Genomic DNA, 24,188 nt, shown 5'->3' on the forward strand with positions numbered 1-24,188 from the left:
AACGGTGAAAGCAGGAATGTGATGGAGGGAAGGAAAAAAAAGAAGAAAGCAACTTCAGAACCTTCCTTGTAGTGATTCAGTTCATGAACATACTGGTATCTAGTCCATCATGTTTAGAACCTGCACCACTCATGGCCCCAGCAATACTGAGGGGGGACGCTGGATGTGGACAAATGCTTCCAGGGCTCAGGACCCTTTTGGTTCCTAACGAATCAGGTTACAGGATCACAGAAACTAATGGGACTCTCCTCTTCTGTGGATGATAAAGAGCAAGCAACGTCTCTCCCAGACCTCCTGGTCTACTTCCAGGACCAAGCTGGTTTTCTGCTAGGATTCTCCCTAGGAGGACCATCTGCAATACTTCTGATTTTTTCCCTTGATGATAAAGACTCAGCTTAGAGCCTTTGATCAAGGGAAAGAGACCGTGTCTAACACCCATATCCATGAAATCAACCTTGCAGGGTCTCTTGGGGAGCAGTAGCTACGAGGGAGAGCCTGCTTAGCACCCCTGGTGGGCAACAATCCCTGGAGTAAAGACAGGTGTGTGAGAGTGCACAGGCCAGTTCCTGGGCTGTGGATGGGCAGCAGCAGCTGGTGCGTGGTCAGCATGAACACTTTTGTGGATGAGGGACAGAGCAAGTAGGAGGCAGAACTGGGGGTATGATACGCGAGCTTCCTTGTGGTCCTGGGTTCTGTCTGTTGTCCAGAGTTTCCCTGTCTATGCCTCCAGAGTTGTCTAGGTTTACAGGGAAGGTCTACCCACCTCTGGCCACCCTCTGTCCCCAGCTTTGAGCACAGAAGGATATGAGGTTTACCCCTGTCTCAAGGGGCTCATGATTGGTGGCTGTGGCCCTTGCCATCCAACATCCCCCAACCAGCTCAGTGAGGAGCTCAAAGGCAAGCGTGGACTCACGGGTCTTTCTAGCCGAGTCTTCGATGAAGAGGGAGGAAATATCTTCGTCCACACCCACTTCATTTTTGGCAATGCAGGTATACGCCCCTGTGTCTTCATACCGAACACTGCCGATGTGGAGTTCGCTCCCATTGGCTGTAGAAGGGACAGTGCTCAGGGCGGCCTGTTCAGCTGGGACCTCCATCCTTATCCCTTCTCCCTTCTATTGAGAGTGTTGAGGTTAAAAGCACAGCCCCTCAGCAGGGTTGAGGGCAGCCAGTACCCTGATATATGCCCAGGAAGGGCTGGAACAGCAGAAATGAACTGCAGGTGACCTGGGACCTGATTGACAGCGTCTCATCATTGTGCTCAGAAAGATCTGTGTGAGTCCAGACAGCAGGGAAACTGGGGGAGATATCTGTTTGCTCCCCGAACGTCTGACTTAGAAATAAGTCACTCCTCTCATTTTCATTCCTGGGGAGAGCGTCAGCTTGAACTTGATGGGAATAATGGCAGAGAGACACCGAGCGGAGCTCTTACCTAAAAGGGAAAGCTGTTTCGACATCTGGGTTGAGACATCCATGCCATTTTTTAGCCAAGTGATTCTGGGCATAGGAATGCCCTCTGCGTGACATCTCAGGCTAGCTGCCACTCCGGGTTCCTGTGCCTGGGTCTCTGGATAGACACGGATGACGGGTGGCACTGTGGGTGAGAGTTAGTGCTGGTGAGAAAAGGCCTTCATCTGCCTCAGGCCTGTGGTCCAACTCTGAGACCCTGCCCAGAGGGCTGAACCGAGAGACAACTCTGGAGTTCTCTTTGTAACCAGCTTGCAGTCATCCTGCAGCAACTCAAGCCCTAAAAGAAAGGGCTATAAAATGGATTGCTGACAATAAACATGTCAGGCTTTGTACGCTGTAATTCATGGCGTTCATCATTATTCTAAATATGATCAGAGACATCCAAATATTTAAGGCTGTTTCAGCTGCTACAACTGCCAAAATTTATTTCTGAATGAATAAAATTCAGATATATTATTTCTCTTATCGGAAAGCCATTGGACAGGGGCTTAATTTCTTGCAGGAAGTGCTTCACAAAGTACTTATGGGCACTGACTGGCAGGGCTCCTAATTACATCACTGCTCTAGGGAAGACCATTGGTTTTCCAGTGGGTCATTTTTATTTTTCCACTTCTCATCCCCGGAACATGGGTGAAAGGCAAGTGTGCCCTCCTTGGCTCCTGACTCACTCATGGGTCCTGGCAGTCAAGTTCAGGGCTGGGGATGTGACCAGGTCCACTCATCAGATGAGCATCAGTACCCTCTACCCTCTGGCCTTTCCTACATGGGCTGTCTGTGGGGCAGGAAGGAGTGAGGACTGTCTGGAGGATCTTCCCTCCTACCCCTAGCTCTGGGCCCAGGAAATAAAATAATTATCATTTTCAGTGGAATTTGGGGCTCTTATTCATGCATTTTTCTCTATATACTTCCAAAAAGGGTTTATGAGAGCTTCTGTAAAGGCACCTGGATATTAAACTAAACAACAACAATAACAAAAACCACATCATACACCTTTTGGAAAGTTGGGAGATGCATTCTTTGCCTTGAAGCCAGCAACTACATTTTTCCAGAGTTATCTGGACACTCCTATTGTCCGATAAAAGAAAGTGACCCAGGACAACTTTCCTGGTGGTCCAGTGGGTAAAACTCTGCGCTCCCAATGCAGGGGGTCTGGATTCGATCCCTGGTTGGGGAACTAGATCCTGCATGCATGCTGCAACTGAGAGTTTGCATGCCGCAACTAAGAAGTCCACATGCTGCAACTGAGTCCGCATGCTGCAACTGAAAGATCCCGCATGCCACGACGCAAATCCCACGTGCCGCAATGAAGACCCAGCACAGCCTAAATAAATATTAAAAAAAAAAAAACTTAAAAAAAAAGAAAGTGACCCAGTATGTTAGGAGAGAGATTTTTCTTGGGACTAGAGGTGGAACAAACTGACGCATATATAGAAGGAAGTGATAATGTTGATCCTAGAACGTGAAGATTTCTAGTGATCTGTGCTTGGGTAGGCTGAGGACAAAAGAAAAATTCTATTACCTTATTGTGAGAAACAGATGCTGCAGGTCCTGTCAAAACCCAGGAGGCTGGTAATAATCTGATCAACTTAGCCTGAGTTTCAAGGCTTTCCTCTGGTTGACCTATGGGGCAAAGTAGGGGGCCGAGGACAAAGCCAAATGGATAGCTGGCAAAGGGCACAAACCCACCTTCAGAGTGGCCAGAGCTGTTTCCATAACATGAGCTCAGAGGCACCCATGACTAACCACACACAGACCAAACAATAATAAACTCTGAGTCATTTCCTTGGTTTCTCTCTGTTTGCAGTTCTGGGGGAGAGTCCCAGGGTGTGGGAGAAGGTCCTTGTCATGGGTCAGGCCACTTGGGATGGATGAAGGAAAAGGGGCTCTAGCTAAGGCGTATCTGGAGGAATGCTTAGAACACAGAAGTGGATCTCTCTTCTCTGATTCCCCTTGGTTCAAAGAAGGAAGAAACAGTAATTTATCTAGGAAAACTTCCTATACTCTGAATTTGTGGTAAAGAGAGGAATGGGGTTCAAGCTGCAGAGACAGCAGAGTTTTTTTCAAGAGGCTATGATTCAGAAGCACAGAGATAGAGCGGGTGCCCAGGAACACTGGACTGGTGGGGAGTTGGAGACGGAGGTAGAGCAGCCCGGGCTCTAGAACGTGGGTGGCCAGGACCTGGGAGTGAATAACCTTGGGCTCCTGCTAGATCACCATTTATTTATATAAGCCTGCCAAGCAACCACAGAGTAAACTTAAAGAAGGAGAGGGAAGAATCAAGAGAGATAGAAGCAGAAAGGAATGAATCAATTTGCCAAAAAAGAGTGGAACTGATAACTCTGAGACCTGGATGTTCGTGAAAATGAATAAAATAGCCAAATTTCTGGCAAGTTTGTTTCGTGAAAAAAATAAAGAACACAGAGGAGATGACAAAAGATGGAAGTACTTTGTTCAATTATAGGTAATAAACATGAAACTCTCAATGAAATGAATCACTTAAAAGGAAACTTTAAAGTATTTACATGGAATCAAGAAGAGAGCATTTAAAACATTTTAAAGCACTACTTTTCAGTTATGCAGTGAATAAGTTCTAGAGATCTGTTATACAATATACGGCCTATAATCAGCAATATTATGTTGTGCACTTAAACATCTATTAAGACAGCAGATCTCATGTTAAGTGTTCTCACCACAAAAACGAACAAAAAGAAAACCAAAGGGACACAAGGAAACTTGTGGAGGTGATGGGTATGTCTGTGACCTTGATTGTGGTGGTGGTATCCTAGGCGTATACATGTACAAGTTCATCAAATTGTATAGATTAAATATGTGCAGTTTTGGTATATAAATTATAAAGCTGTTTCTTTTTCTTTGTTTCTGCTGCCTCAATTATCCTTTATTTGTAGTTTACCTTGAATTACTCTGGTGACCTATTCAGGTTTTTTTTTTTCCTTCAATTCACGGTGTCTCGGCACACCTACGTCACCGGCTCCTTTACAAAGAAAGTCCATAAAGCTGTTTTTAAAAAGGTACTACTAACCCCCAAAGAACCCTGATTAGTTTCATAGGGAAGTTCTTTTGTACACTTCAGGAACAGATAATTCCTAGAGCATACAGCAGAGAAGATGTCCCAAATTTTATAATGAAGCTGTATAACCTGGACATGGAAACCTGCCAAAGAGAGCACAAAATAGATGATTACAGACCTAACTCAGTCAGCACTAGGTATACCAAAATCCCAAGTAAAATATTAGCAAATCAGGATTCTGGACAAGATGGTAGAGTAGAAGGACTTATGCTTACCTCCTCTCACAAAAACACCAAAATCACAACTAACTGTTGAACATCCATCGACAAAAAAGACTGGAACCTACCAAAAAAGATATTTTACATCCAAAGACAAAGAAGAAGCCACAAAGACACAGTAGGAGGGGAGCTTCTGCGATATAATCAAATTCCATACCTGCCGGTGGGTGACATACAAACTGGAAAATAATTATATCACAGAGGTTCCCCCACAGGAGTGAGAGCTCTGAGCCCCATGTTAGGCTCCCCATCCTGAGGGTCTGGCATCAGGAGGAGGAACCCTCAGAGCATGTGAATTTGAAGGCCAGTAGGGCTTGAGTGCAGGAGCTCCACAGGACTGAGAGAAACAAAGACTCCATTCTTGGAGGATGCACACAAGATTTCACATGCACTGGGACCCAGCACAAAGCAGTGACTCCATAGGAGCCTGGGCTAGACCTACCTGAGGGTCTTGGAGGGTCTCATGGGGAGGCAGGGGTTGGCTATGGCTCACTGTGGGGGCAAGGACACTGGCGGTGGAGGGCTCAGAATACTGATCAGTGTGAGCTCTCCATTTCGGCAATGAGGCCTGGCCCCACCCTGCAGCCTGCAGACTCCACTATGGGACACTTCTGGCCAAACAACCAGCAGGGTGGGAATCCAGCCCCACCCATCAGCAGACAGGCTTCCTAAAGTTGTACTGAGCTTACAGCTGCCTCTAAACACAACACTTGACACGGCTCTGCCCAAGAGAGGGACAAAACCCGGCTCCACCCACCAGAGGGCAGGCAACAGTCCTTCCCACCAGGAAGCCTGCACAAGCAGCAGGACCAACCTCACCTACCAGGGGGCAGACATCAGAAGCAAGAAGAACTATGATCCTGCAGCCTGTGGAAAGGAGACCACAAACATAGAAATTTAGACAAAATGAGATGGCAGAGGAATATATCGCAGACGAAGGAACAAGATAAAAACCCAGAAGAACAACTAAGTGAAGTGGAGATAGGCAATCTACCTGAAAAAAAGAATTCAGAGTAATAATAGTAAAGATGATCCAAGATCTCAGAAAAAGAATGGAGGCACAGACTGAGAAGATACAAGAAATGTTTAACAAAGACCTAGAAGAACTAAAGAACAAACAAACAGAGATGAACAATACAATAACTGAAATGAAAAATACACTAGAAGGAATCAATAGCAGAGTAAATAAGGCAAAAGAACGGTAAGTGAGCTGGAAGACAGAATGGTGGAAATCATTACTGTGGGACAGAATAAAGAAAAAAGAATGAAAAGAAATGAGGACAAGCTAACAGACCTCTGGGACAACATTAAATGCACCAACATTCACCTTATAGAGGTCCCAGAAGGAGAAGAGAGAGAGAAAGGACCGGAGAAAATATTTGAAGAGATAATAGCTGAAAACATCCCTAACATGGGAAAGGAAACAGTCACCCAAGTCCAGGAAGTGCAGAGTCCCAGGCAGATAAAACCAAGGAGTAACACACCAAGACACTTAGTAATTAAATTGACAAAAATTAAAAACAAAGAAAAAATATTAAAATCAACAAGGAAAAAGCAACAAATAACGTACAAGGGACTTCCCACAAGGTTATCAGCTGATTTTTTCTGCAGAAACTCTGCAGGCCAGAAGGGAGTGGCATGATATATTTAAAATGATGAAAGGGAAAAACTTACAGCCAAGAATACTCTAGCCAGAAAGGCTCTCATTCAAATTTGACAGAGAAATGAAAACCTATACAGATAAGCAAAAGCTAAGAGAATTCAGCACCACCAGCCCAGCTTTGCAACAAATGCTAAAGGAACTTCTGTAGGCTGAAAAGAAAAGAACACACTAGAAACAAGAAATGAGAAAGCTCACCAGTAAAGTCAAACATATAGTAAAGGAAGGAAATCATCTGCACACAAATATGATATCAAAACCAGCAATTGTGAGAAAAGGAGAGTACAAATGCAGGATATTGGAAATGCATTGGAAATTAAGAGACCAACAACTTAAAATAATCTTGTATATGTATAGACTGCTATATCAAAACCTTATGGGAACGACAAACCAAAAATCTACATTAGATATGTACAAAAAAACAAAAAGTAGTCCAAACACAACACTAAAGAGAGTCGTCAAATCCCAAGAGAAGAGAACAAAGAGGAAGGGAAGAAAAAAGTCCTTCAAAAAGAAATCCAGGGCTTCCCTGGTGGCGCAGTGGTTGAGAGTCTGCCTGCCGATGTGGGGGACACGGGTTCGTGCCCCGGTCTGGGAGGATCCCACATGCCGCGGAGCGGCTGGGCCCATGAGCCATGGCCGCTGAGCCTGAGCCTCCAGAGCCTGAGCCCCACAACGGGAGAGGCCACAACAGTGAGAGGCCCGCGTACCGCAAAAAAAAGAAAAAGAAATCCAAAACAACAAAATGTCTCTAAGAACATATATATTGATGATCACCTTAAATGTAAATGGATTAAATGCTCCAAGCAAAAGACACAGACTGGTTAAATGCATACACAAACAAGGCCCGTATATATTGCTGCCTACAAGAGACCCACTTCAGATCTAGGGACACATACAAACTGAAAGTGAGGGGATGGAAAAACATATTCCATGTAAATGGAAATCAAAAGAAAGCTGGAGTAGCAATACTCATATCAGACAAAATAGACTTTAAAATAAAGACTATTACAAGAGACGAGGACACTACATAATGATCAAGAGATCAATTCAAGAAGAATATATAACAATTGTAAATATATAGGTACCCAACAAGGAGCACCCCAATATATAAGGCAAATACTAAAGCCATAAAAAAAGAAATTGACAGTAACACAATAGTAGTGGGGGACTTTAACACCCCACTTGCATCAATGGACAGATCATCCAGAGAGAAGATCAGTGAGGAAACACAGGCCTTAAGTGACACATTAGAACAGATGGACTTAATTGATTTTTACAGAGCATTCCATCCAAAAGCAGCAGAATACACATTCTTCTCAAGTGCACATGGAACATTCTCCAGGATTGATCACATGCTGGGCCAAGAAGCAAGCCTCAGTAAATTTAAGAAAATTGAAATTATATCAAGCATCTTTTCTGACCACAATGCTATGAAATTAGAAATCAACTATAAGAAAAAAAACCCCAAGAAACATAAACATGTGGAAGCTAAACAATATGTTACTAAACAACCAATAGATCACTGAAGAAATCAAAGAGGAAATTAAAAAATACCTAGAGGCAAATGAAGATGAAAGCACAATGATCCAAAACCTATGGGACACGGCAAAAGCAGTTCTAAGACTGAGGTTTATAGCAATGCAATCTTACTTCAGGAAACAAGAAAAATCCCAAATAAACAATCTAACCTTACACCTAAAGCAACTAGAGAAAGAAGAACAAACAAAACCCAAAGTTAGTAGAAGGAAAAAAATCATAAGATCACAGTAGAAATAAATGAAACAGAGGCAAGGAAAACAATAGAAAAGATCAATGAAACTAAAAGCTGGTTCTTGGAAAAGATAAACAAAACTGATAAACCTTTAGCCAGACTCATCAAGAAAAACAGGGAGAGGGCTCAAATCAATAAAACTAGAAATGAAAAAGAAGAAGTTACAATGGACATGACAGAAATACTAAGGAAGAAATGGACAAATTCTTAGAAAGGTACAATCTCCCAAGACTGAACCAGGAAGAAATAGAAAATATGAACAGACCAATCACAAGTCCTGAAATTGAAACTGTGATTAAAAAACTCCCAACAAACAAATGTCCAGGACCAGGTGGTTTCACAGGCGAATTCTATCAAACTCTTTTTTTTTGCAGTACGCGGGCCTCTTACTGTTGTGGCCTCTCCCATTGCGGAGCACAGGCTCCAGACGCGCAGGTTCAGCGGCCATGGCTCATGGGCCCAGCCGCTCTGCGGCATGTGGGATCTTCCCGGACCGGGGCACGAACCTGCGTCCCCCGCATCAGCAGGTGGACTCTCAACCACTGCGTCACCAGGGAAGTCCTATCAAACTCTTTAGAGAAGAGTTAACACTTATCTTTCTGAAACTATTCCAAAAAATCGCAGAGGAAGGAACACTCCCAAACTCATTCTATGAGGTCACCATCACCCTGTTACCAAAACCAGACAAAGATACCAAAAAACAAAAATTACAGGCCAATATCACTGATCAACATAGACACAAAAATCCTCAACAGAATACTAGCAATCCAAATCCAAGAATACATTAAAAGGATCATATACCATGATCAAGTGGGTTTTATCACAGGGATGCAAGGCTTTTTCAATATCCACAAATCAGTGTGATACACCACATAAACAAATTAAAGAATAAAAACCACATGATTGTCTCAATAGATGCAGAAAAAGCTTTTGACAAAATTCAACACCCATTTATGATAAAAACTCTCCATAAAGTGTGCATAGAGGGAACATACTCCAGCATACTAAAGGCCATATATGACAAACCCACAGCTAACATCATTCTCATCAGTGAAAAGCTAAAAGCATTTCCTCTAAGATCAGGAACAGACAAAGATGTCCACTGTCACCACTTTTATTCAACATAGGTGTTGAAGTTCTAGGCACGGCAATCAGAGAAGAAAAGGAAATAAAAGGAATTCAAATTAGAAAAGAAGAAGTAAAACTCTCACTGCAGATTACATGATACGATACATACAAAATCCTAAGGATGCTACCAGAAAACTACTAGGGCTCATCAATGAATTTGATAAAGTTGCAGGATGCAAAATTAATACACAGAAATCTCTTGCATTCCTACAAACGAACAAGATCAGAAAGAGAAATTAAAGAAACAATTCCATTTACCATTGCATCAAAAAGAATAAAATACCTAGGAATAAACCTACCTAAGGTGACAAAAGACCTGTACTCTGAAAACTATAAGATGCTGATGAAAGAAATCGAAGATGACACAAACAGGTGGAGAGATATACCATGTTTTTGGATTAGAAGAGTCAGTATTGTCAAAATGACTACACTAAGCAAGGCAATCTACAGATTCAATGCAATCCCTATCAAATTACCAATGCCATTTTTCACAGAACTAGAACAAAAAATCTTAAAATTAGTATGGAGACACTAAAGATCCCGAATAGCCAAAGCAATCTTGAGAAAGAAAAATGGAGCTGGAGGAATAAGGCTCCTTGGCTTCAGACTATACTACAAAGTTACAGTCATCAAAATAATATGGTACTGGCACAAAAACAGAAGTACAGATCAATGGAACAGAACAGAAAGCCCAGAAATAAACCCATTCACCTATGGTCAATTAGTCTACGACCAAGAAGGAAATACTATACATTTGTTGTCTCTTCAACAAATGGTGCTGGGAAAACTAGATAGCAACATGTAAAAAGATGAAATTAGAAAATTCTTTAACACCATACACAAAAATAAACTCAATAAGACTGGATACTATAAAACTCCTAGAGAAAACATAGGCAGAACACTCTTTGACATAAATCGCAGCCATATGGTTTTCAAGCCATCTCCTGGAGTAATGGAAATAAAAACAGAAATAAACAAGTGGGACCTAATTAAACTCAAAAGCTTTTGCACAGCAAAGGAAACTATAAACAAAATGAAGAGACAACCCACAGAATGGGAGAAAATATTTGCAAATGACATGATTAACAAGGGATTATTATCCGAAAGTTACAAACAGCTCATGCAGCTCAATATTAAGAAAAACAAACGACCCAATCAAAAATTGGGCAGAAAACCCAAATAGATATTTCTCCAAAGAAAAGATACAGGTGGCCAAGAGGCACATGAAAAGATGCCCAACATTGTTAATTATTAGAGAAATGCAAACCAAAACTACAATGATATATCACCTCACACCAGTCAGAATGGCCATCATCACAAAGTCTACAAACAATAAATGCTGGAGAGGGTGTGGAGAAAAGGGAACCCTCCCCTACACTGCTGGTGGGAATGTAAATTGGTACAACCACTATAGAGAACAGTATGGAGGTTCCTTAAAAAACTTATAATAGAATTGCCATATGATCCAGCCATCTCACTCCTGGGCATATATCCAGAGAAAAACATGATTTGGAAGGATATGTGCACCCTGATGTTCACTGAAGCGCTGTTTACAATAGCCAAGACATGTAAGCAATCTAAATGTCCATTGACAGATGAATGGTTAAAGAAGATGTGGTACATTTATATAATGGAATATCACTCAGCCATTAAAAAGAATGAAATAATGCCACTTGCAGCAACATGGATGGACCTGGAGATTATCATACTAAGTGAAGCAAGTCACACAGAGAAAGACAAATATCATATAATATCACTTATATGAGGAATCTATAAAAATGATACAAATGAACTTATTTACAAAATAGAAATAGTCTCACAGACTTAGAAAACAAATTTATGGTTACCAAAGGGTAAAGGTTGGGGGGAGGGATAAATTCGGAGTCTGGGATTGACATATACGCAGTACTATGTATAAAACAGATAATCAACAAGGACCTACTGTATAGCACAGGGAACTCTACACAATTTTCTGTAATAACCTAAATGGGAAAATAATTTGAAAAAGAATAGATAAATGTATATGTATAACTGAATCACTTTGCTGTACAGCTGAAACTAACACAACACTGTTAATCAAGTATACTCCGATATAAAATAAAAATTAAGAAAAAACTGATGGACCTAGAGATCATTATGCTTAAGTGAATAAGTCAGACAGAGAAAGAAAAATATCATATGATATCACTTACATGTGGAATTTAAAAAAAAGATACAGATGAACTTATTTGCAAAACAGAAACAGACTCAGATTTCGAAATGTGGAATCCAAGAAAAAATGATACAAATGAACTTATTTGCAAAACAGAAACAGACTCACAGACTTTGAAAGCAGACCTGTGGTTGTGGGCAAGAGGAAATGTTGGGGGGGGGAGGAATAAATCAGGAGTTTGGGATTAACATGTACACACTACTATATGTAAAATAGATAATCAACAGGGACCTACTGTATAGCACAGGGAACTGTACTCCATTTCTGTAATAACCTATATGTGAAAACAATCTGAAAAAGAATGGATATATGTATATGTGTAACTGAATCACTTAGCTGTACAGCTGAAAGTAACACAACATTGTAAATCAACTATACTCCAATATGAAATAAAAATTAAATTAAAAAAACACAAAAAACAAATACCCACATAAAAATATTAGCAAATCAAACCTAGCATGGTATTATTGGGTAGGATGTATTATTTTCCGTAAGATGTTACAGAAAAACCTCACGACCTTTTTGGCCAACCCAATAAAAGAACATACTGTGACCAAGTATAATATGTTTCAATGACTAACTATTAGGAAATCTATGATTAATCATATGCAAGTCAAAGGCAGTCAAAAAAGTAAAACCATTTGATTCTCTTGCTAGACACTAAAAGGCCTTTGAAAAAAATTCAAAATCCATTTCTTGAGGGAAAAAAACCTCAATAAAATAGGAACAGAATAATATTTTCTTCCTACAATGAAGAATATCTCTATAAAAAGTGGGACCAGCACCAATCTTTTCAGAATGGTGAAACATCAAGTGGGGAAAAAACAAAAAGGAAAGAGGAAAGGAGGCAATATCAGACTCTCAACATTTTGCTGGATGTTACTGTCAATAGAAGGCAAGAAATGAGAGGGATAAATATTAAAGAGGTGGAGAAAAATGATACTTTACCTGGATATGCTCCAGATAACGAACCAAAAGTGTAAGGTTTAATAAGTGAGTACCATAAAGGGGCCAGTACTCAGACAGACAAAATTAATAGCTCACTTATGTACCAGTAGCGGCCAGATAGAAAACACAGTGGACCGAAATGAATGAAACTATAACATCTCACTGAAGACATATAAAAAGACTTAAAAAATTAGAGAGAGATGATCTTGGATAGAAGACTTACTGTTGTTAAGAAATAAGATACTCCAAATTACACCAAACATTTAATCTCATTCCAGTTAAAATCAATTGGTGGGGTCTTGACAAAATAATTCTCAAATTTAGCTAGAAGAAAGAATGTGAAAGAACAGCAGAAGAAATTCTGAAAAACAAGAGTGATGACTGTCAATTTTCCATACCAGATATTACAAAGTATTTCAAGTATTACAATAGCAAATAGGGGGAGGGGGAGAGGCAGGGGGAGAGGGAAAGGCAATGTGGGGAGGAGAGGGGAGGGCTGAGGCACTTCCCAGCTTTGAGTCCAGCAGCACATTATGGTCTTTATAGAGTTTACAAAGTTCTGTCAACTCAATATTGTACGGTCAACATTTATTACATCCCAACCAAGTGTCAGGCATTACACACAGAGCCGTGAATAAGATCGACCCAGTCCCTGGCCTCATGAAGCTTTCTGTCAGGGGGAAGATGAGTAACATAATGGCAAGTGTGATGAGGATTACCAGAAGGCAGCTTTGGGGACATAAGGACACGGGTCTGGGAAGACTTATCAGAAGAGAGCACTTGGATCTACTCTCTCCACCTCACAAAGGAAATACTGACCTTCCTTATGCCTGTGGGGCCTACCCCTTTATTGATAGTAGATTTGTCCAGTGAACTGGTGGTTTGTGGACCACCTCAGTGAGGTGCCCAGTAGCCAGCACAAGCCTTGAAGACTAGCCTTTGCCTCTGCCCTGCTCTTTGATGGGAATCTGTGGACCCAGGAACCTGTCACACTTGAGTGTGTATCTGCATCCCCTGGCTGGAGCGGGGGCTCTTGTTAAAACAATGTTGGGCCCACCCCACAGTGTCTGATTCCGGAGGTCTTGGTTGGGGCTGAGGGATTTGCTTCTACCTGTCAGGTTCCAGGTGAGACCCTGCGTCAGCCTGGACTTGGAAGCTCTTGCAGACCGACTGAACTGAAATAGGTGGTGCTGTTCTACAACAAGACGAAAGCTGACTGAAAGTCAAGGGAGTGGAACCGTCCATTCACTTAAAAACAAAGGACTATCTGCTGGGCAAAGACACCTGGGCCTCCAGTGACAGGGGTTAGAAGACAGCTCACGTATGCTGAGAGAGAGGAAACCCTGGCTGGCCTGGAAGTCTCCAGGAGCCGAAGTCATCCTGGGGGCTACGACCACTCGTCCTTGGACCTCCATCCCTCCATCAGCAGGACTAAAGATGGGCCTCAGAACCGCGCGTCCTCCACCTCCCAGTGGCCCCTGTCCCTAGTCTCCTCATCTCCAGCTGAAGACCATCAGGACCCTTTCCCTCATGCCCTTGATTTGGGATCCTGTCAGTCTACAAGAGCCTAGGCTGCTGCGGCATCCATCATCCCCAAAACCTTCTGTTGTGCCTTCTAGAACTCATGTTCTGCCGTCAGCAAAATGTCCTCTATCCTTAAACTCCTCTGTGAGTGTTCCTCACCTTCTTGCTCAGATGGAAACCTGGTGACACTCCTTCTCTTGCAGCCTTTTAAGTGGATGTGGCTCTCTCTCCCCACACTCTTCCCCCGGCCCCGTCCCCTACCCCATGGGCTGGGAGGTGTGGCAGGTGTTGCCACCGCCAGACCATCCTCCTTCCATTCTCCAGAAAAGGACCCAGTTTTGAGTTTCCTGTCCCGCGAGCCTCATTCCTAGATTCCTCACGTCCTGTCCAGGACGTCCCTCTAGCACTTCTCTCTCCCTCCTGCATCAGTTTCCCCCTTTTTACTGGATCTTTCCTATTAGTCCATAAAATGCTTTTAATTTCCATCTTGGAGAAAAAACCCCAAACCTCTTTACCCCAGCTTCTCTCCCCAACTCTGCCCCGTTTTTCTTCTTGGAAACACCCTGGAGAGTTGTCCATACTTGGTGGCTCTCACATCTCCTCCCCATCCCCCCCGGAGCCAGCTCCAGGCAGACCTTTCCCCACCACGTGTGGAAATGGCTCTGCTCTGGACCACAGTGCCCTGCCCCCCCGGTACACCGACCCTGACCCAATGGCCAGTTCTCTTTCCTCACCTTCCCTGACCTGCCGGTGGCACTCACCACAGCTGATCACTCCTCCTCCTTGGCCCCAGACACCACTTGGCCCCAGACACCATACTCCTAGTTTTCCTGTCTCTGTGGCTTCTTCTCTGCTTTCCTCGCTGCTTTTTCTCATCCCCCAGGCTCTCAGTGCTGTTGTGCTCGGCTGCTGGATGTTCTCTGTCTGCACTCCTTCAGCATCTATTCTGGTCTATTGACTTTAAATACCAGCGCCCCCCTGTCAGGCATCAGAAATTTATACCGCCAGTCACACCTCTTCCTTCAACTCCAGACTTAGATACCCCATGGGCTGCACGACATCACACGTTTATCACGTCCCCACGAGCTCCTGATCTTTCTTCTCCTAGCCTGCTCCTCCACGATCTTCTCCTCTCAGTGAATGGCCTCTACTTTTCCAGGTGCTCAGACCAAGATCCTTTGGAGGCATATTTGACTTTCCCACCAAGTGGACACAAATGTCATCTTTTCAGTATGGCCTTTACTTGCCATCATACCTAAAGCTTCCACCTTTTATCTGAGTCTCCTTATCCCCTCCTGTTTTAAAATTTTCCTCCTTAGTATTTTCCATCCTCTGAATTGCTCCATGAGGATGGGGATTTTGGTCTGTCCACTGCTGTTTTCAGTGCTCAGCCTGGTGAGTGGCATGGAGAGAACCTCAGTAAATGCTTATTGAATGAATGATGACGACAGTGAAGGATGAGGTGGTGTTGGCAGCAAGGCAGGGCGGAGTGGGGAGAGGGGGGTGGGAGGGAGGATTCTTAGCCAAGGGAACAATTAGTGCAGGGCAGTGGAGTCAAGAAGGCAGGGCGGGCATGGCAGAGAGAGAGAAGGTCATGGGGCAGGGGCACGTGGGAGGGGTGGGGCAGGGCCCGGGTCCCAGTGTGCGTGCGTGTGTGCGTCTGTGAGCGTGCACGGTGGACTCCCGGGGATGCAAGCTGCTGTTGCCTCTCCGTGAACCAGTGGCTTGGGCCTGCCCTCCTATGGTTCTTGAGGGATTGGCGTGGAGGAGGCCAAAGAAGCACAGCCCAGTCAGCAGCAGTGGGAGGGGGCCCTGCAGACAGGCCCAGATCCCTGGCTAGATCGGGGCCAGTAGCCTCCTGGATCTTCCCAGCTCCATGCCTGGCACGAGCGGGCCTGTGACATCGAAGGCAAACCCCGGAGTACCAAGGAGCTTCACCAAGAAGCCCGTTTTGCCCTGACCTGACCTTTGCTAAGTTGAAAACTGGCAATAGGATGTTAGAGGGAAAAAATAATCATCCCATCATTTGGGTAGAAGCTCAGCCACTGCCTTCAGGACCCAAATGTCCTCCTTGCATGTGATGAGGCATCGCTAAGACTGCAGCTGGTGTGGAACAGGCCCCGGGCTCTGAGAGAGCACTGCAGCCAGAGCCCTGATCCAGCCTCCTGCCAGGACAGGGAGGGCCTACGGAGAACCCTGGGCAGGGAGGCATCAAGGACCTTGGTACCCTTGGCCCCTTCTTGGCCAGGGTCCTGCCAGAAAAAGTCCTGCATTTTCTTTGTGAGAAACTACCCTTCCCAGGGTAGGGATCGGGTGGAGACACAGCTTTCTGCCAGCAGCAATGCAAAGGCCCAACTCTTTTCCTCTGGCCCTGATCTCCCCTCTTCCTTTGTGTTAATTCACACACTAAAAAGCATTCAAATTAATGTATCTGGGATAAACACATTCGTTTTCTTTTAAATTTGCAAAACCTTCCCATGAAAATATTTGAATACATAACACAAAGACACATTTTCTTTGGGAAACATCAATCATTTCCAAGGTGAAAGGCAGCATAAATATGTCTTAAGTAAGAGGCACATTCACAAAAGTACCAAGCTAGAGTAATAAACAGATTTGAGAGATTACTATTGTGTTTTGGGAATGAATCGTTACTTGTCTGAACTGTGGGGCGGTTGAGGGTGTTTTTAATTTAATGGATTAATCATTTATTTTGGAAGTTTCTGTTCCTCCTATGGAAGCAATGTGGGAAGTTTGCATGAAGTTATAAATCATGCCAGTGTTTGGGCCTCATCTCTGGGAGGTCTGGCCTATGGGGAAGTTATACTAATAATTTCAGAAAGGAAATAGTTGCCTGGAAGGGTTTCCTTTAGCAAACCAGGTCAAGGCAGAGTCCTGGATGGAGAAGAAGCTCCAGAAGATGGTGACCCACCCTGTATATGGGGCCCTGCCCCTGCCACCAGGGAGGAGGCAGCTCCAGGGAGAAGTCTATATTTTATTCCTGGCTTGGCAACTTCCTCTGGGTCTTGATTTTCCCATCTGTATAATGAGTTGGAAGGTCTCTGAGGGGCTACCAGCTCAGACCATCTGTGTCCACCAACTACAGTTAAATATGGCTTGAGACAAAACAAAATCTCCCCCATATCTGTCCCATCTTGGACTTTGAATTATATCTGGCCAGACATTTCCCAAGCATTTGACACATATCCTATCTCATCAGGCCTATAAGGGAGGAGGCACTATTGTTATTCCCATTTTACAGGTGTTTACTCGCCAAAGATGTACGTCAAGGAAGTACCAGCACTTGGATAGGTACTAGGCTTGAATCCAGGTCTCTCTGGCTCAGAGTTCATGTCTTGACCCTATGACAGAGGCGTCTCCAGCTCAGGTCTGCGCCGTGCCTTGGGTGGAACAGCGCCACCCAGCTCCTGTTCGCACGTGCGGTATCCCTGCCTATTGGGCCCACTGGCTACACATTGCCTCCCCAGCACACCTGACATTCACGTGGAGTCTTCTGAGCCCTCAGAGAGGCAGGGAGCTGGCAGGGCCTCCTCTCCCCGCTTCATCATCCTCCCCTTCTTGTCCTCCCTCTGACTGAGGAGAAGCAAGGAGAAGGAACCGACAGAAAATTGTTCCCTATCTGTGTGTTCTGGGCACCGCCTCGGCTCAGTAAGCCACAGGCCATCTGCCTGGCCAAGAGGGGACCAAATCCCACCACCCACAGCACAGCTGGGCGACCCCACCAATTCTACTCAAGCTGCTCTGGGACATCTTTCATGCTTTTGACTCACGCTTGGGATGACTGACGAAAAGGAACAAATCCCACAGATGAATCTGTTATAGCTTTCTCACATCTTCTCCATGAGATGCCTCAGCAAAGCAGTGCTCCTTCTGTCCTGAGCACAGACGGTGCCTTCTCACCTTCCCAGTCCTCCTGCCCGGAAGCCCCCCGTGCCCACCGCCTTGGTGAGCCTTCCGCAGCAGCCCAGCCCTCCTGGGCCTCCCCCTGGGAACCTGAGCAGCATCAGGCACCTGCACAGTGATCTGCCAAGCCCACCTGGAGCTGGACGACCAAGCCGTGCAGGTCATCAACTTCAGTCCTGCTGCAGGCAGGGCCTGCCCTTATATCTACGCTGTGGGTCCTTCATTGGGTGCTCGCTAAGCCAGCTGTTTCGGGGATAAACGAGGCAGGTTTTCTGTCCCTGGTCCCCCACAGTGTGCCCCACCCTTGACAGCAGATCAACACTGACCTGCTGAATGACCACATCTGGATTCACCAACAGCAACAGTGCAATGTCCCAAAGGGGAGGATGGGGCAGAGAAGGCGTCAAGAGTCTAGGCTTTGGTGTCAAGATCCATTTTGCAGTTATATACTAATTGTAGGGCTGGGGTTCCTGGGCAAATCACTTAATCTCTCTGAGCCCTAGTTTCCTCATCTGTGAAACAGAGATGGTGCCCAGTAATTATTCAGTAAATGTTCCTACTGTAATTGTGTCTTTCGTACCATTTTACTTTCAATGACATTTTCCCACCTTCCCACACAGATAGGGAGGTTTTCTCTCTCAGTCAACACAGCACGCTTCACTTCTAGAATACTCTGAAAACCTCGTGTCTTGCTCCCTGGTCAGCAGGCAATGGACTCATGTCCTTGGGAGGCAACACCAGATCTACCTTAGTATGGTGCTCCCATGAGAAAGCTGCTTAATGGACCCTAATGCCACTCCCAAGTGCCTGGGGGTCAGCCCAGCCCAGGGACCTTGTGGGCTCCTGGAGTGAGGCCCACCCTAATGGCCCAGCCCAGCCATCATGGAACTGAGCAAAGTAAGCCATGGAATGAGGTGGAAAGCCCACCACAAAATACAGAGGTCCCAGCATGCTGCTGCTGACTCTAGTACTTTGGCTGGAAGAGAAGTCTTAAATCTCTCAGCAGTTAGGAAATGGATCTCAGGTGGCCTCTCTCTGGATCTCAGTGGGGAGGTTTTGCTATTTAGACTCCCCTAGGCCCCAAGCAGCCTCTTTAGCAATCGCTGGGCTGGGGGGTGGGTGGGAGTGGAGTGCCTGGGGAGGCTCGAATAGAACTCTCCAGTGCCAGCTGCAGAGTCCACTCCCCACTCGGGAAGCAACAGGAAGCAGCCAAGTCTCTACTTTCAGCCCAGCAACACATGGTGCCCGTGGGCCTGGGCCTTGCTCCCAGATTCAGCACCGGGAGGAGGAAATGACTCATTCCCATCATGAGCTCTGTCTCAGAATTCTGGGGGAACAGGAGGCAGAAGGGCCCTCCCAGCACCGTGGACCTGCCATTCATGTATTAAAGGTGTTTAAGACCACAGAGTCTCCTGCAGGCGCCTGAGGCGAGGACAGGCTCTCACTCACGAGTTACTCTGGTTCCTGGGCTGGTGGATCCCCTCCCTTCCCCACAGATTTGTTCTGGAGGAAATGAAGGGGACCAGGCTCAAGCCCTCTCCTTGTACCCTCGGTTCTTATGAGATGGGGGCAGGATGCGAAGGGCTGGATGGAGGATCTGGGAATCCTGGGTGATTTCCCTTTTTCAGGCTGGTCTGAGGACCCGAGGGACCTGGGCCAAACCGTGCGGAGTTCTGCAACCACACATTCACCAACACTGTACAATGCTGGGCACCACTTTCTAGCTATAGATGATAAAGCCCTCTTCACACTGCAGAGTACACGCTCCGCCCCTGGAGCAGCCCTGCTCAGGGAGCGGCCCAGACACTGCCCGCCTGCTGCACACCAGACCGGCCTCTGAATGGCAGCCTGGGATGACTCACCCAGGGGGTATTATAACTGGGAACCCCTGGGTTATTTCTGATGAAATCCAGAAACTTCAATGTACACCCTGATTCAAGACAACAAACACAGCCACAAAGCCCCAAAGGATTAAATATGTCCCAGCTCAAGGGAAATACTAATAAAATATGGCTTCGGCACATATGAACATAAAAATCCCTAAAACATCCAATAGGACAAATGTAGAGGCAAGCTGAGCTCACTCTGTTGTCCTTAAATGGCTTGTCACCCAGGATCCCAGAGGTAAGTGACACTGAATCTCATGATGTAATTATTCTCAACACCGTGTATACTTTATCAGAGCAGAAGCCCTGGACACAGCTGGCACAAAGGACCTGGGGCTGACTTGGAGCTTTCACGTTATTCTCTGGTGCACAGACGCCCTGCTCAGGTCTGCTTGGTGAAAGCAGTGATGCCCAGCTGGGCGTGGCTGGACACGTCTAATTTCCCTGGAGTGCTGATCTGCCATGGCACTGTGATGGCTTGTTTGTTGTGATGGCTGGAGTGGCCAGCAGTGTGACAGAGGGCAGAGCACAAGCCCTGGGTCTAGAATGACACCTGGGTGTGACCCCAGGAAAGTGACCTTACCTAGAGACTCATCCATAAAGTGGGTTAAAATATACTGATTGGGAGAGTCCATGTGATGTGTTAGCCCACGGACTGGCCAGAGAAAGTCTCAGAAAACACTGCCTATTGTAATTGCCTGTTGTAATTGTTGATGTGGTCATCAGCAGGGGTTAATTCTTCTCAGTTTCTGGGAGTCCTGGCAACACAGGGGCCTGTGAGAAGCAAAGAAAACCTGCCCAGCCTGCTGAGGTTCTGCTTGCCTGGGCCCAAGCTGAGGCTCGTTAAGCCTCTGGGGGAGGGAGGTGGGAAGCAGACCCTTTTGCAGAAAGTAAGGCCTCCCAACTGGATACGTGATTTGGGTCCACAGTACCTGGAGGAGGAGTGGCGTGTTCTAGACAGTGTCTGCTTCTCACTGGATCAAGACCACAACAGCTTGCCATCTCCATGTCACTGTAACCGAGCAGGAAGGACCCTATGGGGCCTTCCCGGGACAGACTCCCTCCACAACCCCCATGTCCTCCACCTGCCTTTTGCTATAGAAAACCTTTAGACTCCCAGGCCTGCCCTGAGTGCCAAAGAATAAATTTAATCAGACAAGTGAGAAAATGCAGAAAGGAAAACAGTTAAGCAAGACAAAATAATAATAGTTTAGTCATTAAACAAAGTCAAGGACCTTTAGTTCCTCCTCAAGGGCTACAGATAACATTCTGAGCCATGTCCTTTGAGCTGTTTTGCAGATACTGAAACCCCCACCAGGTGGAAGAAGTTAACTCTATGCTGTCCACAAGTACATAGAACCCAGACTGGTTGGAATCAGAAGGTTGACAGTGTTGACTCCCGATTACCTCACCACCAACCAATCAAAAGAATGTCCACGAGCTGATCACGCACCCCAAAGCAAACCCCCCCCCAACCCCGTCTTTGAAAACCTCTCCCTGAAAGCCTTCGGGAGTTGGGTCCTTTTGAGCACTAGCTGCCTGGACTCCTTGCTTGGCACCCTCCAGTAAATGCTGCGCTTTCCTTCACCACAACCCAGTATCAGTAGACTGGCTTTACCTTGAGCAGGCGGGTGGACCCAAGTTCGGTTTGGTAACATCACCTACAGGGCGCACTCCACATTCTACAGGGGCCTGCTGGAGATGCTGGGTGTGACCTGCCTAAGTGATTCACCCCCTCCCACCTTGACTCACTTCATCAGAGGAGGCTCTGGGGAAAGCCAGACCAGTACATGAGTTGGCAGACTCTGCCCCTGTCTGCCCACCCCCCTCCCCAGCCCCTCTCTACTTACAGGAAAGATGGGACATTTTGGGGTCAGGTATTTCTTTAAGAAGACAGAATGCAGGAGGGGAGGAGGATTGTTCTGAGCAGCGTTTGGGAACACTTTGGGGGGACAACATGCATGAAGCCATTTACTAACCATTCACCTGCAGGACGTGGGTCTGGAACAGCTGCTCGTAGCCAGAGGCATGGCAGGTGTAATTGCCCATGTGGATGGTGGTCACCTTGGTGATGTAGAGGGAGTCGTCCTCTCCAAAGTCCTGCTTGGGCAAGGAAGACAACAAGATTGGCTTCTCTGTTGAGTAGCCTGGGAAGGATAGCCAGGTCTCTGGTTTTGCAGGAAAACAGAAACCCTGTAGCTGCGAGACACTTCCTTTCTGCCTGGCCCCCTTACTCAGCCAGAGCTCCCTGCAGGGCTGGGCAGCAGGCCCTCCATGTCTCTTCTGTGTTGCTTGCCCAGACCCTGTACATCCTTTTAAGATCTTGTTCACCTTCTCTGCGAGGTCTGGCTTGAACACCTTCCCCAGCACCCTCCCTCTCCATTTCTACAACTGGGCTCACCTGCCCCTCCTGTGCTGCTGCTTGGCTGGTTTCCTGATCTCTTGTCCACCTGCTGAGAAGCTCTGGAGGGCGGCCTCCTTTAGGGTCAGCCAGCTTTTTCTTAAAGGGCCAGATAGCAAACATTTTTGGCTTTCTGGGCCATAGGGTTTCTGTCAACTACTCAGCCCTGCCTTGTAGCATTAAAATAGCCATACCAATGCCTAAATTAATGAGTATCACTATGCTCCAATGAAATTTTATTTATTTATTTTATTTATTTTTTTATTAGTTTCTGCTTTATAACAAAGTGAATCAGTCATACATATACATCTGTTCCCACATCCCTTCCCTCATGCATCTCCCTCCCTCCCACCCTCCCCATCCCACCCCTCCAGGCGGTCACAAAGCACCGAGCTGATCTCCCTGTGCTCTGCGGCTGCTTCCCACTAGCTATCTACCTTACGTTTGGTAGTGTATATATGTCCATGCCTCTCTTTCGCTTTGTCACAGCTTACCCTTCCCCCTCCCCATATCCTCAAGTCCATTCTCAAGTAGGTCTGTGTCTTTTTTTTTTTTTTTTTTTTGCGGTATGTGGGCCTCTCACTGTCGTGGCCTCTCCCGTTGCGGAGCACAGGCTCCGGACGCGCAGGCTCAACAGCCATGGCTCACGGGCCCAGCCGCTCCGCGGCATGTGGGATCCTCCCAGACCAGGGCACGAACCCGTGTCCCCTGCATCGGCAGGCGGACTCTCAACCACTGCGCCACCAGGGAAGCCCCAGGTCTGTGTCTTTATTCCCGTTTTTATTTAAAAAAATGTGGTGGGCTGCCTTTGGCCCATGGGCTATAGTTTGCCTACCACTGGTTTAGATCTCACCTTCATCGCTAAATAATTTCAGGCAGCTTACAGAGATCTGGGTAACCTAAGAGAAGGGAAGCTGAACTCTGAGGAAAATGAGGGCAAACAAAAAACAAGGGCAGGGATGTACTAGAGAGCAGGAGGGGCGGATGCCAGGGGTTCCATGAGAAATGGCTCAGTAAGCCTTGTCCCTATGACCTCTGCAGCCTCACAGAGTGGGATCCTATTTGGCCAGCACGTGGGGAGGGATGGGCAGGAGGGGGCTTTGAGCTGGTCAGAGTCCCCTGGTGAGCGCTGGGCACACAGCACTCCCCCAGGGCCTCTCCAGCCAGCTGCCTTGTCTCCTGCAGAACAATGCACAATGCTGGCCCTGTCCAGGCACCAACTGCAGACATGCTGGGGAATGGAATTACCGTTGTTTCAGGGAGACCTTTCATCATGTTTGGCTTTAGCTACCAAACATCTCCGAGGTGTGGTGCTCAGAGCTGATGGGACAGAGGAGGTCCTGGCTCCCTGTTGAGAAACAGGGCTGGGCAGTACTAGCTGTGAGGAGTGATGGGGGAAGCCCAGTGCTGGCACTCAAGATACTCAGGTTTTAGCTTGAACTCTGGCACTGACCAATGTTCCCTCATCCCTCTGGGCACTGGCTTCCCCACCTGTAAGTTTTGGACAATTTATATGCCCTATCTGCCTCCTGGGGTGATGGGGAGATCTGGCAAGAGAATGCCCACGAGTACATTTTCCAGTGTGGGAAGTGTGACATACATGGGGGCTGCTACTTTTCTTACTATTAACAGAAGATGCAAAACTCCTCTTGACCCCCTGGAGACAACACCAAACCATCCCTCCCATCATTCTCCCTGTCCTTCCTGAGCTTCCTTTTTCCACAGAAGCAATCTCGTGGCAGGAGGGAAGGAAGGCCACCAAGTCCGTGTGGCACAAGGATTGTCCAAGGGCCTGGCCACAACCATCATGAGTCCTCTAAAGATGCTTTCTGGCTAATTAACCCAATGAAGGGTGCAGGCCCAAGAGAGGTTTGGGTTAAGGCACAGGTTGGAAGGTGGAGAGTGGATGCATGCAGCCTGCTTTCGGTATCAAGGAAAAAATACTCAGAAGTGCT

At 46.2% G+C, this 24,188-nt stretch overlaps 1 protein-coding gene across 5 annotated transcripts in view; it reads right to left on the reverse strand.

Moving 5' to 3' along the window:
- The window catches only part of FSTL4 (follistatin like 4), a 723,812-nt gene that overhangs the window by 29,446 nt on the left and 670,178 nt on the right, over window positions 1-24,188 (reverse strand). For 3 of the 5 annotated variants that reach the window (XM_081231112.1, XM_081231114.1, XM_081231113.1), the window contains 3 exons: window positions 21,812-21,932; window positions 1,433-1,594; window positions 914-1,048 (listed from right to left, as the gene is read on the reverse strand). In XM_081231112.1, the coding sequence (XP_081087238.1) occupies window positions 914-1,048; window positions 1,433-1,594; window positions 21,812-21,932 (418 nt within the window). The remainder of the gene's footprint in view (window positions 1-913; window positions 1,049-1,432; window positions 1,595-21,811; window positions 21,933-24,188) is intronic. The other 2 variants (XM_081231115.1, XM_081231116.1) reach the window with 2 other exon arrangements.

Source organism: Mesoplodon bidens (genome assembly GCF_964165515.1).
Source record: "Mesoplodon bidens genome assembly, chromosome: 4".
Classification (NCBI taxonomy): domain Eukaryota; kingdom Metazoa; phylum Chordata; class Mammalia; order Artiodactyla; family Ziphiidae; genus Mesoplodon; species Mesoplodon bidens.